Source organism: Chrysemys picta, chromosome 2 (assembly GCF_011386835.1).
Source record: "Chrysemys picta bellii isolate R12L10 chromosome 2, ASM1138683v2, whole genome shotgun sequence".
NCBI lineage: Eukaryota > Metazoa > Chordata > Testudines > Emydidae > Chrysemys > Chrysemys picta.
In genome coordinates this window covers 13,345,516-13,364,542 of record NC_088792.1, presented here as the reverse complement: position 1 = coordinate 13,364,542, position 19,027 = coordinate 13,345,516, and the positions used below count along the sequence as shown (strand labels likewise).

General features: G+C 47.1%; 1 protein-coding gene across 10 annotated transcripts in view; it reads right to left on the bottom strand.

Annotated features, from left to right (window-relative positions):
- CRHR2 (corticotropin releasing hormone receptor 2) overlaps positions 1 to 19,027 on the bottom strand; it is a 268,734-nt gene that overhangs the window by 81,790 nt on the left and 167,917 nt on the right. For 8 of the 10 annotated variants that reach the window (XM_065582667.1, XM_042859768.2, XM_024100937.3 and 5 more), the window contains one exon: positions 12,053 to 12,159. The exons of the other annotated variants lie outside the window; for them this stretch is intronic. In XM_065582667.1, the coding sequence (XP_065438739.1) occupies positions 12,053 to 12,159 (107 nt within the window). The remainder of the gene's footprint in view (positions 1 to 12,052; positions 12,160 to 19,027) is intronic. 10 annotated transcript variants of the gene reach the window in all.

The following is a 19,027-nucleotide window of genomic DNA, read 5'->3' as shown; positions in this document are numbered from 1 at the left end:
TTATGGACAAGTCATGGGCAATAAACAAAAATTCACAGCCCGTGGCCTGTCCATGACCTTTACTATAAACACCACTGATTAAATCTTAGCTGGGGGGGGAGGGCAGGAAACCACTGCTCTGGGGGGCAAGCAGTGGGCTACTGCTCTGGGGGACCTCTAGGGCACCCCTGCTCTGGGGGGTCCCAGGGGTCAGCGCCACCACCAGCTGCTGCTCAGCCCATCTTCATGGCCAGCGGCACTAGCCGCTGCTCGGGTGGTTCCCGGGCCCAGCAGCCGGGGACACTGAGCAGCGGCTGGTGCGGTCACCATGTAGGGTGACCAGGCGTCCGGTTTCCAACCGGAACTCCTGGTCAAAAAGGGACCCTGGCGGCTCCGGTCAGCACCACCGACCAGGCCATTAAAAGTCCAGTCGGCGTCGCTGCAGCGCTAAGGCAGGCTTTCTGCAGCACCCCGGAAGCAGCCAGCAGGTCTGGCTCCTAGGTGGCTTTGGTTTGGTTTGGTTATTTGATCATGAATTTAAGTCTTTCAAGGTTGTTACCTTTATTGAAGATTTTTCTCTCCTGGATATTTGTGAAAAAAAGGATTAGAGTTTTGGATTTTGGCAAATGCAGGAAACAAAACAAGAAAATTAACTTACAAAATAGTGGGAATGTTCAGTAAAGCTACAGTATCAAATGCACATGAAGAAAGGAAGGGAAGAAAAATGGAATTTTAAAAAGGGAAGAATCTAGGGATTTGATAAAAATACAGGCTCCAGTCCTCTATGCATGACAGGAAATGCCTTCATGTGCCCTTGTTCCATGGTATAGAGCAGTGGTCTCCAACCTTTTTTGATCGCACACCCGTATCAGTAAAAAGTTTTTGAGCACGCACTCCCTGCCGCATCGGCTCTACTAGTTTTGCCAAAGCAAAAAAAAAAAAAGCACTCCTGCTGCACACCCCTAAGGAACCTTGGGCGCCCCCCCTGGGGTGCACGCACCCCACTTTGGAGACCACTGGTATAGAGTTCTCACATAAAGCTGGCTTAGTTCGTGGTCTGATCCACTGGTCAGTTTCTGGTTTTCCTGATTCCCAATGTCTCAAATTGTGGCTGTGTAACTATCATGCTTATGCTTATCCAGATTAACCCCCCTCGCTCTTGATTTTAATTTTCCAGGCCTGAAGGTTGGGAGGCAATCTCTGGCAGGAGGAGGAGTGGGGGAAAGAAGGCACAGAACCGGAACACTGAAGCATGTGCGGAGGAATGGGTCGGGAGCTAAGAAGGCAGGCAAGGAGACCCAGAAGAACTGCTGGCTCTCCGTGCCAGCCAATAGGAGAGCACAGGGCCATGTATGCAATAGGAAGAAGCTATGTGCCAACAGCCAGGAGGACAGTGAAGGATGGTGAACAATGAGGAATTCAGCAGGACAGACCATTGGGGACGGCTATGCATTGAGGGTTTCTGAAACTGCTTTCTGGAAACTAAAGGGTTAAATTGCCTTTCAATCTTCCCCATAGTTTAGGCATGTCATACATAGTCCAACAGCGGAGTACGGCTCCAGTAGCAACTCCCAAACAAATGGATTTTTACGATGGGAAATGCTAAGAAAACACGTTCACAGTCGCCACCCGAGCAATCAGCCTGGGAACACAGTCCCCAACTCCGCAAAGCACTTCAGCGTGCGTGCAAGTGGTTTGCTGAATAGAGAAGAACTCAAGCAGCTGCTTATGTTCAGTGCTGAACCAGGGCTATGATCTATTCAAAGCAAACCAACACTCCTGAAATGGCCTAAGTAACTCTATTGAGCAGAATCTATGGAACTACAAAATCCTGACACCTTCTCCAAGGTCTCAATTTTTGTAACCACGAAGTGTGTAAGGAGTTTTAACGTATCAGGGTCATATAGGCAGCATCGATGGATGTACTCCAAGAGACTTATCTAATACATGACACGGCTGCTGTACACTGTAGTCACCAGTCCAGGTAGCATCCATGACCATATATTTTTAGAAAGCATGATTTATAAAGCTGGACTAGACAAGCTGGAAACCCAGTATGCTAACACTGAGGCAGATTTTGTCCCATGGCTTAGTTAATGTGCTGCATCTGAGTGCATGACATGACACTGCTTCATTATCCTCTCCTCGTTCTATGCAGAAATGGATCAGAGAAAGTTAATTTCATACTTAAGCAGTGATTGCACAGATTATGTTTTTTTGCTCTCAATACGTACATCACTAATTATATGATAACATCTCATGTTTTTATATACACCCCCCTATACACCCCCCCCCAGAAAATTCTTGAATGTGTCATCATCTGTCTTATGATTTCTACTAAAAATACAGCACAATTTTAAAGGACTACAGAAGAAATTTGTACAAGGTAATTCTTCACACTGATACCCCAGCGACTCAAAGACTCCCTGAAAAATAAAATTGAAACACTAACACAAATAAATCAGGCAAATAAAACAAGCAATAAATACCCTAAGTAGATTTGTTTTTACCCTATAAAGGGAGAAGTGCCAGAGATGCTATAGAATCCAACAGGGACTTTGCACTTACTCTTGATTTTACTTGGAAGGCATCCAGACACTATGGTGATGGGCGGCAGGACAAAACCCTAAAATTAGATTAGATAAAATAGAACACTGTGTGCGCACATACACTGAACATCTACATTGACACTGAAGCTAATGAGAATTGCAAGTGCTCAATGTTTCTGGGGAAAAATCTGGACTTTTCTACTTAAGTGTCTAATTTTAGAGACCCAGGTTTGAAAATATTCATTCTGGTTGCTCTTTTCATAAATATCTTATGTCATTGGCTCTCAACCTTTCCAGACTACTGTACCCTTTTCAGGAGTCGGATTTGTCTTGAGTACCCCAAGTTTTACCTCACTTAAAAACTACTTGCTTAGACAAAAATACAGAAGTGTCACAGCGCACTACTACTGAACAATTGCTGACTTTCTCATTTTTACCATATAATTATAAAATCAATCTATTGGAATATAAATATTGTACTTACATTTCAGTGTATAGTATATAGAGCAGTATAAACAAGTCATTGTCTGTATGAAATTTTAGTTTGTACTGACTTCGCTAGTGCTTTTTATGTAGCCTGTTGTAAAATGAGGCAAATGTCTAGATGAGTTGATGTACCCTCTGGAAGCCCTCTGCATACCCCCAGGGGTATGTGTACCCCTGGTAAAGAACCACTGCCTTATATTGCAGGTTTCAGAGTGGTAGGTGTGTTAGTCTGTATCAGCAAAAAGAACGAGGAGTCCTTGTGGCACCTTAGAGACTAACAAATTTATTTGGGCATAAGCTTTTGTGGGCTAAAATCCACTTCATCTGATGCATGCAGTGGAAAATACAGTAGGAAGATATATATATACACACACAGAGAACATGAAAAAATGGGTGTTGCCATACCAACTATAATGAGACAAATCAATTAAGGTGGGCTATTATCAGCAGGGAAAAAAAACTTTTGTAGTGATAATCAGGATGGCCCATTTCCAACAGTTGACAAGAAGGTGTGAGTAACAGTAGGGGAAAAATAGTTTTACTTTGTGTAATGACCCATCCACTCCCAGTCTTTATTCAAGTCTAATTTAATGGTGTCCAGTTTGCAAATTAATTCCAATTCTGCAGTTACTCGTTGGAGTCTGTTTTTGAAGTTTTTTTGTGAGTATTGTGACTTTTAGGTCTGTAATTGAGTGACCAGGGAGGTTGAAGTGTTCTCTGACTGGTTTTTGAATGTTATAATTCTTGACGTCTGATTTGTGTCCATTTATTCTTTTGCGTAGAGACTGTCCGGTCTGGCCAATGTACATGGCAAAGGGGCATTGCTGGCACATGATGGCATATATCACATTGATGTGCAGGTGAACGAGCCTCTGATGGTCTGGCTGATGTGATTAGGTCCTCTGATGGTGTCCTTTGAATAGATATGTGGACAGAATTGGCAACAGGCTTTGTTGCAAGGATAGGTTCCTGGGTTAGTGTTTTTGTTGTGTGGTGTGTGGTTGCTGGTGAGTATTTGCTTCAGGTTGCGGGGCTGTCTGTAAGTGAGGACTGGCCTGTCTCCCAAGATCTGTGAGAGTGAGGGATCGTCCTTCAGGATAGGTTGTAGATCCTTGATGATGCGCTGGAGAGGTTTTAGTTGGGGGCTGAAGGTGACTGCTAGTGGCATGCTGTTACTTTCTTTGTTGGGTCTGTCCTGGAGTAGGTGACCTGGAGTGGGTACTCGTCTGGCTCTGTCAATCTGTTTCTTCACTTCAGCAGGTGGGTATTGTAGTTGTAAGAATGCTAGACAGAGATCCTGTAGGTGTTTGTCTCTGTCTGAGGGATTGGAGCAAATTCGGTTGTATCTTAGAGCTTGGCTCTAGACAATGGATCGTGTGATATATCTTCCCACTGTATTTTCCACTGCATGCATCTGATGAAGTGGGTTTTAGCCCACGAAAGCTTATGCCCAAATACATTTGTTACTCTCTAAGGTGCCACAAGGACTCCTCATTCTTTTTGCCTTATGTTAGTGTCTTTTGTAAAGTAAATGATGCTCACAGGTGCTGATTTACACTTACCACTATCATGGTAAAAACTGAAATTTCAACTTTGTCTGCGATAGGGAAATATTTCAAAAACTTTCCCAGCTTTTCCAAGTCTAGTTGACCTCCATGGGTATTAGCAACGGAGGGAGGACTGGGGTAGATAGGCCTCTGGCATTTTAGGAAACATGTCATCTAATTTTGCACAAAGCAGATCTATTCAATATGGTGCTTAAAAGGCTGGCTCCCTGTCTACACTAGGGCTCCCAGTGCTGCTAATACCAGTAGTGCTGAACCAGCATTAGCAATAACAGGGAAATTTAATAAAAAAATCTCCTTCTTTTAGACTTGGCTTATGAGCGTGTAGTTCATTAACACAGCCCTGCATACATACACTATTAATGATTTGTATTACTGTAGGACCTAGATACCCCAAGTCTCATTGGAACCCCACTCTGTTATGTGCTGTACGTAATAAGAGGCAATTCCTGCCCTGAGAAGCATACAATCTAGACCAGAGGTGAGCAAATTACGGCCTGTGGGCCAGATTGTTCTGCTTGGCCCTTGAGCTTCTGGCTGGAGAGGCTCGCCCCTGGCCCCTCCCCTGCTGTCCCCCCTCCCCCACAGCCTCAGTTCGCCGTGCTGCCAGCACTCTGGGCAGCGTGGCTGCGTGGCGGCGGGGTTGCATGGTAAGGGGGCAGGGAGCGGGAGGGTTGGATAAGGGGCAGGGAGTCCCAAGGGGCAGTCAGGGAGCAGGGGGCGGTTGGATGAGGCGGAGGTCCTCGGGGGGGGGGGCGGTCAGGGGATGGGGAACGGGGGGGTTGGATAGGTATGGGAGTCCCAGGGGGCCTGTCAGGGGATGGGGGTGTGGATAGGGTTTGGGGCAGTCAGGGGACAGGGAGCAGGGGGGGTTGGATAGGGGGTGGGGTCCCGGGGGGCGGTTAGGGGTGGGGAGTCCCAGGAGGGGGTGATCAGGGACAAGGAGCAGGGGGCGGTTGGATGGTCCTCGGGGGAGGGGGCATCAGAGGACAGGGAACGGGGGGGTGGGGGTGGATAAGCGTGGGAGTCCCGGGGGGCCTGTCAGGGGGCAGGGGTCTGGATAGGGGACAGGGAGCAGGGGGAGTTGGATAGGGGGTGGAATCCCGGGGGGGGGGGCGGTTAGGGGCAGGGGGTCCCGGGAGGGAGTGGTCAGGGGATAAGGAGCAGGGGGGGTTGGATGGACTGGAGGTTCTGACGGGGGCAGTCAGTAGGGAAGTGGGAGGGGGCGGATAGAGGGCGGGGGCCAGGCTGTTTGGGGAGGCACAGCCTTCCCTACCTGGCATTCCATACAGTTTTGGAACCCCAATGTGGCCCTCCGGCCAAAAAGTTTGCCCATCCCTGGTCTAGACAGACAAAGGATGGGAGAGGAAAGAGGAAGACAGTGAGTTGCCCAAGGTCGCAGAATAGGTATGTGGCAGAGCAAGGACAAGCACTCAGGTTTCCCAGACCAGTGCCCTTGCCACTAGATCATACTGCATCTGACATACTATAGGAGCTTCAGCCCTTTTGTTCCCTAATACAAAAGGTTGTAACAATGCCTGTCTAGTATCTAATTAGGTAGCGTTTCTTTGCAGAGATCTTTCCTTCAGTCTTGCAGCAGGAAGGAAACCTTCAGCATAAACACATAATGGACGGTGCCGAATTCTGCATTCTTAAACCTACAATCTGAGTGCTCAGCTTCAGTCTGTCCCCGAGCATCTTTTTAACACATGTCTTGGCACCGCCAGCTTTTGCAATAGAGTCTCAAATACGCCTCTTGTTTAAGTCACCATTTAAGAGCATTTTTCAGGCCCTGCTGTGATAACTGGCAGACAGAAGTGGATTAAATGAGGCTAGTGAGAGAATGGCATAATGCACACACCTGCTACATTGCATTCATCACAGGGAATTGCTCTTTTCCCTTGCAAGTCTGAGTGCTGCTGTACAGAAAGGTACATTCAGATGCGTAAATGTCTGAGCCTATATTCCTATGATCACAGCAAACGTGGCCAACTTTTTAAGTCTCAGTCAGTATTAATTGCGCAAGATCTCCGCGCAATTTGGTCAATTCCCCAGTGTTCGTTATTTGCTAACGCAATGTCCTAGTACTCCACGTTATGAAGCCATCTCTCCAGGGATGCGCTGCCTCTCCCTTGACTGGTTTCTGTATGCCACTCAATCATCCTCTTTCATCCTTACCAGCGATACTGCATCAGCTGGCAGAGTTTTCTCAGCAGCCTACGGATCAAGAGACAGTCAAAGGGACTCCTGTGACTTGGGGGATTGGAGAGCAGGTCCTTCTGCTTCCAAAACCACAGGCTCTTATCACAGAAGCTAAAGGGGAATCTTGGAGAAGTGGCAGAGCCTCGGGGAAGGCCAGGGCAGGGGTGTTTCTAACTTTCTAATCGTACAAAACCCCCTCATGGGGTTTCAGGCGGCAACCCGAGCCCAAATGTCTACGCTGCAATTTTTATTTCCGCAGCCCGAGCTCACTGACTGGGCCAGCCGCAGCCACGCCCTGGGTCTTTTATTGTAGTGCAGACGTACCCACAGACACTTAGAGCTGGCTGAAAAATGGCAAACATTTTTCATGAAAAACATTTGAAATATTTTGAAGAAAAAAAAAGGCAAAAATTTGAAAGTTAGAAAAAATGAGACCAGCTCTACAAACATTTAGAGCATCTTATTCCAACCCCTGGACAGCCTGGCTATGCTTACACCGGCCTTGTAAAATTCTGTTTGCCCCAGGTCAGTAACTTTGTCAGGCAAGCAAAACCTCCTCCCTCCCTCCAGTCACCACCACGGCATTAAGGGTGGTCTCAAGAAGATTTTTGTGCCTGGGCTGATAAAGTCTCATGATAATGTTGCAAGGCCGCACGTTAACAGCAATGAGCGCATTAAGACTTTCTTCATTTTCATGTAAAAACCTGTACCCTGACTCATTCAAACGCGAGCTCACATTTTCCCTTTTCCACCTAGAGTTCTTAACATTCACAGAGTTTTACCATCCACACTTGGCACAGCAACGATGCAGGCGTTCCCGAGAGCAAAAGTTATAGCAACATTGGTTCCTCAGTGATCATGGCCATGGGGTTGGTCAGTGCTAATAACGGTCATTGACAGCTGTCTAGCTGAAAGCTTTCACGGCATCCTTGTCTTACGGGAAGGAAAGCGTTGTACAAGGGAGTTAATGATTGCCAACCCCGCCCCCCCCCCCCCCAGAGTGCCAGTCACATGTCAGGTGTACTACCACTTGAAGGCAAGCACTGTTGGTGCTAGCCCTGCTGGGTCCCAAAAACCACTCAGACACATGGCTAAGGGAAAGGGTCATTTATCAGGGCTGGTAGGAAAGGGCAGGGCAGTCTAGTGGAGACGGGACTTTTCAGGCCTAGTGCCTGAGATGCCCGCTCCAGTCCAGTCTCTAGACAAACAAATAGGAGCTTGCGGGTTTCTAAGCCAGGCTCAGTTAGTCTCTCTCATTGGGGCCCCTCCGCATTGGCTCCTTACGCAGCCACTGCTGCTCCCCCACAAGTCCCACACAGACCTGCACCCAGTCACAGCCTGGTCCACACGCAGCTCTGCGCATGGGTCCTGGGCCTTCTGCTTCGAATTCAGCTTCTCTCCAGCTCGCCACACGGCTGCTGCTTCAGCTTCTCTGCAGGTCCTGGCTACCCGGGCAGCTGCTGCTCTCATAGGGTTGCCAACTTTCTAATCGCACAAAACTGAACACCCCTGCCCTGGCCTTCCCCAAGGCTCTGCCACTCCTCCGAGGTCCCGCCCCTCGCTCGGTCCATCCCCCCTTCCTCTGTCGCTCGCTCTCCCCCACCCTCACTCACTTTCACCGGGCTGGGGGTTGGGGTGCGGGGGCGGTATGGGTTCTGGGCTGGGGATGCAGGCTCTGGGTGGAGCCAGAAATGAGGGGTTCAGGGTGCAGGAGAGGACTCCAGGCTGGGGCAGGGGATTGGAGTATAGGGGGGGTCAGGGCTCTGGGCTGGGGGTGTGGGTTCTGAGGTGGGGCCAGGGATGAGGGGTTTGGGTTACAAGAGGGGGCTCTGAGCTGGGGCTGAGGGGTTTGGAGTGCGGGGAGGGGTGTGTGCGGTGAGGGCTCTGGGGTGGGGCCGGGGATGAGGGGTTTGGGGTGTAGGAGGGGGCTCAGGGCAGGGGAAGTGAGTTGGGGTATGAGGGGGGTTGCGGGGTGTGGGTTCTGGGAAGATGTTTGGGTGCAGGAGGGGACTCTGGGCTGGGGCAGGGGGTTGGGGTGCAGGAGGAGGTGCCCTTGGTTATGTGTGGGTAGGATCTGTGTCTGCAGAGGGATGACTTAAGCCTTTAATATCTGTGCCCAGAATATTCAGCCTTTGAGTTAACACAGTAGCAAGCACCATGCAATCGGCACTGAATAAGACTCCAAAGCACATTGCAGAAGGTGAGCACCATGGAACAAATACACCTGGCCCCTGCAGAGACAGCCCGCTGCTTCTTTTAAATGGTTATTATTCCTCGTGAACAGATGTCAGGCTGGCAGCACCAGGGAAGGAGGTCCGCTGCTCTGCCCATAAAACAGCACAGGTTTACCTGGCGCTGCTTCAGCCTGGACCTTGAGGGACCACCTTAAGGAATGAGGCGGTCGTTTAACCTCTTTGCCAGTTAGAGCATTGGCTTCTCTGATAGGGACATCTGGTTCACTGGGTACTCAACTGACAGCCCACAGCCCTATTTCACACAGGCCATTAAAGAGTCATTAGGTGGTAATGACTTGTAAGCCACTACTAGCTTTGGTCCTGATGCTCCCTTCTACCTGCCCTGCCAGAGCAAAGGAAAAGCTGACAGACTGGGGGTGAGAAGATGGAGCTCCAGAGCGTACTCCCCATCCATTGGAGCCTTCCTTCCATGGCAACTGTGGCTTGGGAGCAGGCACGTCACAGAGCTAAGGACATGTGGTGGGAGGGGGAAGGGGAGAAGAGGAAGATAGCTAGAAATGACCAGGTCTGGTTCTACTACTGCTTGTAGCATTTAGTCCTGCTTATTTTATGAGAGAATATTCTGAATTCCTTTATTTTCCCTACTGAATCAGTGTCCTCATACATCCAGAATAAAAAAAACAAAAATAGAAAAAAGCCCCGTTGTTTTGCTTGTAGAATAAATTTTCAGGGAAAATGTGTGAAATATTTTTTGGGTCAAACAAAGAACTGTGCAACAGGAATCTGGATCACGGACAATGGACCAGATCCTCAGCTGCTGTGAGGGCAGCTCCGCTGAGATCAATGGAGCTTATGCTGATTCACACCAGCCAAGGATCTGGTGTAATGTTCATAGGGACTTTTGATACTACAATGACCCAGATGTGTGCTGTATGGAACATTAGATGATCATTTTAAAGCACTTTAGTATTAGGTAATATATTAATTCATGGCATCTATAAAGGTAGCAGATACTATGGTGATGAACATGGTATAAGAGCCTATCTAGAACAGAAACCACTAAAATACTGCAATCGTTTTTAATACAAAACTCTGAAGTTGACTGCTGGGCTTCAGGCTTGAATTCAAGGTTTACAAGGCAAAAAACTAATTTAGAAGAGAGCAACTAGGTTACTTCTATATTAGAAGCTAGGCAAATTATACATTTATGAAGAATTATCTAATTGCGGCTTCCTTATTTACTTAGGCATTTATAAAAGATTTAGATTCAGAGAGGGAATGTAGTTAAAATGAATTATTTGCATCTTTTATTAGATATAAATTAACCAAGGTGCCCAGACATCATGGTGATTAGTGATATAGAAACAGTAAAGAGTCTGGAAAGTTAAAATGTCAGATCCCTTCTTGGAGAGCTCTCAGATATATTGGACGATAATGTCTTTTTCTTCCACTATGCTAGTATGGATGTTCCATGAAAGAATTTGGGGAGAGGAGGAGATGATGGGTCAGATGTTGATAAATTTGTTACTCTTTGTAGGGTGGCCCAAGAGCAGAGCTTCGAGTAGGCTCTGCAGCATGATGGGCCACATTCTGCAGCAATGTTAACTCATGCCATCTTCATGAAAAACACCCTTCATGGCCATCATGTAATCCCTACAAAAGCCACACACAACTATGGCTCCCAGTTGAAAACAGTCAATGATGTAAAATTAACCAGTGGTAATTTTCAACTGTTTCTCCCCTCACGCATGTGTTCTCCCAGCAGGAGCGGCGGCAGAACGTCCCGCCCCGAAATGCCGCCTCCCACAGAGGCGGCGGAAGGTCCAGCTGCCGAACTACCGCCGCGGTCGCCGCCCCCCAAATTGTAGTGCCCTAGGCGACTGCTTAGGTTGCCTAATGAGTTGCGCCGGCCCTGTCTCCCAGCAGTCCCATATCCTCTCCCCAGGCCTTGCTCTCCCGGTGGTAACTTCTGCTCCCAGCATAGAGGAGAACTCGTATCTGGTTTCAGTGATTCACCTCCCCTTAGTCCTGGTCCCTGGCTGCCCAGTGATGATGGTGGTATAAGAACTTACACAGAAGAGAAATCCGAAGGTCCTTATTCAGTTTATGCACAGTCCCTATTTAGGTGAACTCCTAAGGATTTCCAATGGGAGCAGGATCATTTCTGAGCACCGTAAAAGGTGGAGGAAGTTGACAGTTGCCACGATGGGCTCGATCCACTGAAGTCAATGGAAAGACTCCACTGAGTTCATTGGCTCCCGCCCAGTTCGCACATGCAACTCCTGACCATGTGCAGATGATTATGCGCCCAGCCATTCAGAACGCTGGCTAGGCTGGTGGAGGGACTTAACAGAAATGAACACGGATGGTGCCAGCAAGGGTTTTCATCAAAGGACAACACATGTGGCCAAAACAGAGACTTAGTCCAGTCCCAGGACCCTGAGTGGGAGGCTCCCTTCCTTCTCACGGGCAGGCTCCTGCATCTCTCTCTCAAGCGCCAATATACAGTGCTTCCTCTGAGAGCCAGGGGAAGATTCAATTAGGATCAAGGTTTATTCTTTGCAGGCTGGTCACTGGGGGTGACAATCCCAAACACTCCCATCTAACGGGGGCGATGGAACAGGTAAAGCCTGATCCAAAACCCACCGGCGTCAAGGGAAAAACTCCCAACGACCCCAGTGGGCTTCAGAGCAGGACCTTACTCATCAGCTAGCATGTAACACACCTCATTTCCATGCATTTGCATAGCAATTTGCAAGGTGACCCACTCAAATACCAGCTCACGTATCCTTCCCTTATCAAGTGTTCTTTGCAGTCACAGGTCCTCTGCTGTAGCATTAAATCATTCCGTTTCACTTCTGAATACCAATAGGGCTCTTAGCCCTCAGAGCAGTAGCACATCACTGATATATTATATGGACACTAATCAGTGGAAACTCCATACACAGTCAGAAGAATTGGATCTATATAGTTTTTCAACACCATACGCAATCCGGAGAATGCTATCACAGGGACTGAGTAACGTGAGATAGTCACACATCCAAGAAAATTAACCGAAAATGAATAGATTACTCACCTCAAGCACAAGAAAAGCATAAAGGCAACAATAAGCGCTCCTATAGATATACAGTGCCCCAGGTAGTTTATGAAGAGAGCAATCTTGTAATGGAGTGCATACTTCCTCTGGAGGTAAAGAGATAACATGATTAAATCAGCAGAATCTCGGAGCTCTGACATTAAGGAACAGTTAATCAGTTTAGGAAACTATAATTACTTTTCTTGATTTTAAGATGATGTTATTATAGTAACCCAAGGGCTACAGTTTATGGATGAGCCAAGCATATTGTCCAGACATAAACAAGCAGTTCTTCTAACCACAACATGTGTTTCAGTTTGGAATTTTTTCCATATAGATCTGGCCAAATAGAACTTTTCTGTGCTATTTCAATAGGATTCAGTATTACCTGGCTTATACTGTTTAAATCTTCACACCTTAAAGCCAGCCATGGCGTCAAAGGCATGGGACACTCTGGAAAGACAAACGTCTCACGATTCCGACAGGAAACGAGACGGTAACATTTATTTTCTTTGTTAGATGTCCAGATATTATTTGTTCAGTAGCCAGTGTTAAGGTCAGGCTGGTTTCCCTAATATTAACTCTAATGGTTAAAGTTTTCTTATGAAAATAAATAATATTCTGTGTCATTGAAGCACTGTGCAAACTAAGGGCCTGATCCTTCAAACTTGTATTTGAATTTATAAAGAGCTGGAATCTGGTGATCTGAGCACAGGGCTGGGAGCCCCCAAATTCTACACCCAGTTTTGACAGTGACTTACTCTGTGGCAAACTTTAATGTACATTTCTCTCTGTCACAGGGTATTGTAAGAATAGATCAGCTAGACCCTGATCCTGCAGACAAAGGTTTAGTTTTAAGCACGTGAATACGCCCATTGAAATCAATGGGATTAATTTTGTGTTTAACTGATTAATTCTCACAACAAATACATAAAAGATTGCCTGTCTGCGAGCTGCAGTCAGAAAGAAGCAGCCCATACTTCATGCTAGTGGGTGGCAGGAATGCAGTATTAAAATGAACACTGGCACTGGTAGAAAACCAGCAAGGATTTTCCATTGAAAAATCTTAAAATAAAGAGAAATATTTTCCTTTTGTTCCCATTTTTCATTGAATTTGTAAGTTTTTTGACTAAATGGAAAATTTTCAGTTTCTCCCCCATTTCTATCGTTTTTTCCCTCCCCACACTTGGTCCCACTGGAAGGCAAAAGAAAAAAAAAAAAGAGAAAGGGAAAGGAAGCTTCAGAAAATGAAAAGCAATTTTTTTCGTTTGTCAAAACCCAACAATTTCAGTGTCCCATCAAAACGCCCTTCGGCCAAAATGAAAATTTTCGTCAAAAATTCTCATTTCAGTTGAAAAATCCTTTGTCGTCACATACAGGTTTTGAGGAATGATTTTTCCCACCAGCTGAAGTAAATAGCGTTCTCAAGGCTGAAAAATGACACACACCCGGCAGCAGCTTCCTAGAAAGACTGCCCTGCAGGCAACATTTTCATGATCAAATCTACCTGAGTCTTCAGCAGATAGCCTAATATGCTGTCCTTTGAGAGAACTAAGTTATATGTGGCGGGGGAGTTAAGTGCATTCTGAAATCCCTTAAACTCTCACTCTCACCTGCCCATTTCTGAATAGCCCTGAGGAAGAACAGAAACAAGAATCGAACAACATGACCTTTATTTTACCAATGTCACCAGATAACCAAAGGGCGAGGGGATGTCTTATAATCTGAACTGTACCTAACTCATCAAATGGCAGTTTGCATACATCATTCATGTAAAAATATATTGATCCGACGCATTACAGTCTTTATTTTTTGCTTAAATGCCATTTGAGTGCTAAGCACTTTCTGGAAATAATATAATATTGCCTCCTGCCCAGAAGAGCTTACCTTGTAAATTAGACATTACTCATCTCATTTGCGTCATGACTATTATTTTAACTTTGCACATATTGAACAGTGTTACAGTTTTGAAGACAAACTTTGAAAATATGAACTCCCTTTTCAAACACTGGCACCGGAGAGGAAAAAGGACCGCCTTTGCTGTCGGTGATGCTAATAACAGACTCAGGTTTTCCCCAAGGCAAACTCAGAACCCGTAGAGAGAAGCACGGTATTAATGCCTATAAAACACTGGACTGATTTGGTGGTAAAGCCACCCTTGGTCCGCCTATGCCAGAGTTCACATCACGTGTAGAAACTGGAGCAACAGCACCAGTGCTGCAACACGCTGACACATTTTTTCCTACAGCCAACATACCCTGATCCCCCTCCTACACCCCAACCCCCCTCTGCTAATGTAACACATTGGTAAACTGTATGTTGCAGCCCCAACCCCGCCCTTCCCCATGTCTTATTCACATAGAGGATAATAATCTACTACTGCTGCCAGACAGATTACGCCTTCAGTTCAAGTCGTTGATGTCAGTTTTGCACTGCTGAAGTTACCAGGATAAAATCCAGCTGCTAGCTCATGAGGCAGCTCCTAACACTAACAAGTGAATGAAGAGTCACGTGGTATACGGAATAACATGGCCATGTCATAGCAGCCATGCCTACCAGACAGGCACAGCTCATGCTACACACACTAGAATGGGACCGATTGGCTGATATGACAAAGTGACAATCATTACTGATAACGTGGTCATGCTGCACATATAGCGACATTGTTTCGAGTCAGCCTCTATCAATTAAACTGGGACCAGGTGCAGGAAAACCAATTCAGTGTCTTAGATTCACAGGGCTGGTCCAAATGGTCTCTTTACAGCCAGAGTTCAAATAAACACAAGATGCCTTTCTTCCTTCAACAGACTCTCCCTGTCCCAGCTGGGGTCTGATTCCCTAATCTCTCCAAACCATCCTGGCCAATGACTCAACATCTGACTGTAATCATAGCTCCACTTAACCGAGCACATCTCCCCAGCCTGAGCTGGGTCTCATTTTCTGCTGGTTGAGTCCCCAGACAGTTCCTGCAGAAAGGGCAGGTATCTCTAATAGATTCCCTACTGAACCCCTTTGCAGAGTGTCTGGTCAGTCTAGATTTCATCCCGTACCCGCACTGAACTATCATGTCTAGGAGCCCTGACTGTTAGTGCTGGCACTGTCTGCTGCCTTGGTCTTACGGCACACAACACACACATTTTCTAGAGTCCCTTGAAGGGCTGGTTCGAATTGACCTGTGAGACAAAGGAAAACTAGGAGCCCATTTGTCTATGCTACCTCAAGGCTTCTGTATTTTCTCCCAAAATATTCCTCTAGGCTCCTGGGGGCTTTGACATCCCATGTACCATTCTGATACAAAAGCACATTTGTTGGCTCCTGCTCTATCTCCTAACGCAGCTACTTCTCGTCCCTTCTCTCTTAGCAATGTCAGAACATGGTCGCCCACCAAGCTTACGCAGAACAAAACCAGACATGCCCTGTGCGCAGGTGTAGCTACAGAAAGTCCCCCTTTTACAGCGCCTTGTGCACTCTCGCACGGCCGGCGAACGAGAATGTTACTTCAGGCCAGTTACGGGGAAGGTTTCCATGAGGCGCAAACCTGCTGAGCTGAAACTGTACATCAGTTTCCCAGGATGCTACCGAACAGTCATCATAAGGACCCCTGGTCACCCAACAGTGCAGGGGGAGGGGCACTGCCCATCACTCAGGGGGAACTTGGAGGTTGAGTGGCCAGAGTATGATGCACTAGCCATCCCCATTTACATAAGGGGCCCCACTTCAACGGGACTATTCGTGAGAGTAAAGTTAAGCATATGTGTTTGTGGAACTCCCTTGTGAGTGTGTGCTAAAGGCCATCCCCCACCCCCGTGTGTCTGTTAGTGCCCCAGCTAGAAGCTAGCTTTAGCAAAAAGCGTAGCAGCTTGTGCTTTTTGGCTCTGAGGTTTCCAGTTCCGTTCCTGGTGCACCAGTCACATTTGAGGAATCAGGGCCCAGCCTGCTTTGAAGATAAGGATTTAGGCTCCCAAGCATAACATCCAGGCCTGAAAATGGCACTTTTTTATATTAAAACCAGATTGATGGATGTGGTCACTTGGCACCAACTCGCCCATCTGTGGCATCTATTAGGATTATTCAGTAACAATAGCGCATGCATGTGGGTGCATCTCACTTTTAATCAAAAAGGAGATTACAAGGAATCTGTGGGGAACACATTTGTTCACAAATCAACCCAGGTTTTATTCTTAGGTATTTGAGGAATATTCATAAACTTTAATACTTGTAAAGTTTGTCATTGCCCTTTAAGGGTCTACTAAATGAGTTTTTAAGCTTTTGCAAACACAGAAGGTTTGGGGGGGGGAATCACAACTTTCATATACTGAAGAAATAGGTGGTTTAAGAAGTTTTATCATATTATCATAGCTGTAGGATTTTAAAGCAAAGAGCAAAGGAGAAAATCCCCTACTGCAGTGGCAACACCTCTCCAACCCCTGCAAACAAAACTCATCTGCATTTGCCTTTACAAGGATGTTAACTGTTCAACGTCATGCAAGAAAAAGGAGAAGTGGGTTTAGAATGTGTTTCCCTGGACAGGAACAGCAAACGATACTATTTGGGCACCACACCTGCCTGACCTAAGTTAAAGGAAACATATTTCTTGCGCTAAAATCACCTTCAAGGCTTTGCACACGACTGTTCCTGCCTCCATCTGAACATTAGTTCCCACCTACATTAGTTATCCCTGTGCACTAGGCTCTACTAACTCTTTTAATCGCAGGGTACGTCTTCACTACCCACCGTTTCGGCGGGTAGCAATCGATTTATCCGGGATCGATATATCGCGTCTCGTTAAGACGCGATATATTGATCCCCGAATGCACTCACCGTCGACTCCGGAACTCCACCAGAGCGAGCGGTGGTAGCGCAGTCGATGGGGGAGCCACGGCCGTCGATCCCACGCCGTGTGGACCCCAGGTAATTCGATCCAAGATACTTCGACTTCAGCTATGCTATTCGTGTAGCTGAAGTTGCGTATCTTGGATCGATCTCCCCCCCAGTGTAGACCAGCCCTTAATGAGTCCCTGGTCTCCTTCCACTGGTGACTGATTTTTCCTTAAGCCACCCTCGATACCTCTAACAGTCTCCCCCGTCCAGTGCACCAGTCAGTCTCAGGACAGATCTACAAAAGTCATGGGTTGTGACTGCACCACTAACCACCTCTCTGCTGCGTTACTAGGTCTCACAACATGCAGTGCTTTTCTTTGGGCCGCAACTCCCGGAGTCATGGGATGTGAGAGAAGCTCAGGGTTCATTTTTAAAATAAATGTTAGTTTCTAGCCCGCAAGGTTGCAGGGAACAGCTCGAAAACGTGACCTGAGTGCACTCTAAAAGCTTGGAAACCAACCAAAAGGGAAATGAAAAGCAGCCCATTGTTTATGTTTTTAAACAAATCATGATTTCTAAGGCCTGGTCTACACTAGGGGAGGGGATCGATCTAAGTTACACAACTTCAGCTACGTAAATAATGTAGCTGAAGTTGACGTACTTAGATAGAGTTACCGCGGTGTCTTCACCGCGGTGAGTTGACTGCTGCCGCTCCCCCATCGACTCCACCTGTGCCTCTCGCATCGCTGGAGTACAGGAGTCGATGGGAGAGCGCTATGGGGTCAATTTATTGCATCTACGCGATAAATCAACCCCCGCTGGATTGATCGCTGCCCGCTGATCCGGCAGGTAGTGTAGACATACCCTAAGGCACTCTCAGGATTTTGGGGGCTCTGTCTGACTCATGAATGTTGAATACTTGGGGTTGGCAATACAGAAAGTCCTGTGCCGTCTATTCTTGCTTTCACACCTGCCCTTAATCCACCTTAACATACAAGTCACATTAAACTAAAGCAAAAAGTCGGAATGAACAACCGAATTCTGAACACGAGCCAGCTATTTTTGGTGCTTCCCTCCCTGTCCCCCTTCCTTTGCTAGAACGAGGGCTAATTTTGATTATAAACTCCTCAGGCAGGTGGGACTTTCATATGTTTGTAAAGGGTCTTGCATCTCTCCAGGAAAGGAGAGAAAAAACAAAGAAATATCCGTAAATCCCTGTGCTTCTAGAGTGAAATTCACCCCTGGGCAGAGGTTAGCACAGTGCCTAGGTACCACTTACAAACAGGAGAATAGAAAGGATTAAACTGGCACATGGGTGTTGTACCTGTGCTCTGTGCAAGGGTGAACTTCCCTTTCATCTACGAGGGGAGGTTGCCAATCTGAGAACACAGAATTTCACACAAAGCTTCCAGCCTTCTTGAATGAGACTGTAGAATTTAACAAAGAGGAATAACATTTCTGTAAGCTCTTGTGTATTACAGGGTGTGCTGGCTCTGCAGTCCAACCATTCTGCTACAGGACTACATTATTGTCAGTTCTCCCTGTGTCTGCTGATGATAAAATGAGGTTGAGGATTGGGAATGCTTGGGACCGACAGATGCCATGTACCCTGCGGGACCAGGTGGTAAAAACACATCAGGCAGCAGTGAATATATTAGTACAGTAGTAGTAATAATAGTATTACAGTAGCAGCTATTGGCCCCAAACGACATTCAGTCCCCATTGTGCTAGGGACTGCACAAACACAGAGTAAGAGGCAGTCCCTGCCCCAAAGAGCTTACAGTCTAAGTAGCCCAGACAGACTGGACTACTTAGACTGTAAGCTCTTTGGGGCAGGGACTGCACGTGTAGACATTCCTTAGCTAGCTTGAGCAACAATAGCAGGGACGCCGTGGCAGCACAGGCTGCACAAACCCACCCAGGGGGTGTGCAGAGAGAGGGGCAAGCAGGGGCATGGTCCCCCCGCCCCAAAATCTCCATGTGTCCCTGCAGCCCGGGGAGGGAGAAAGCTGAGCTCCTCACCCCCTGCTGGAGTCCCACGTTGCCTCTGCCTTCACACACCCCCACTCACCTCAGAGGGGGTCTGCAAAGCAGGCAGAAGCACTGGGACTGCAGCAGCAGGGAAGGAAAAGCAGGAGGCTGCAGCCGTAAGGA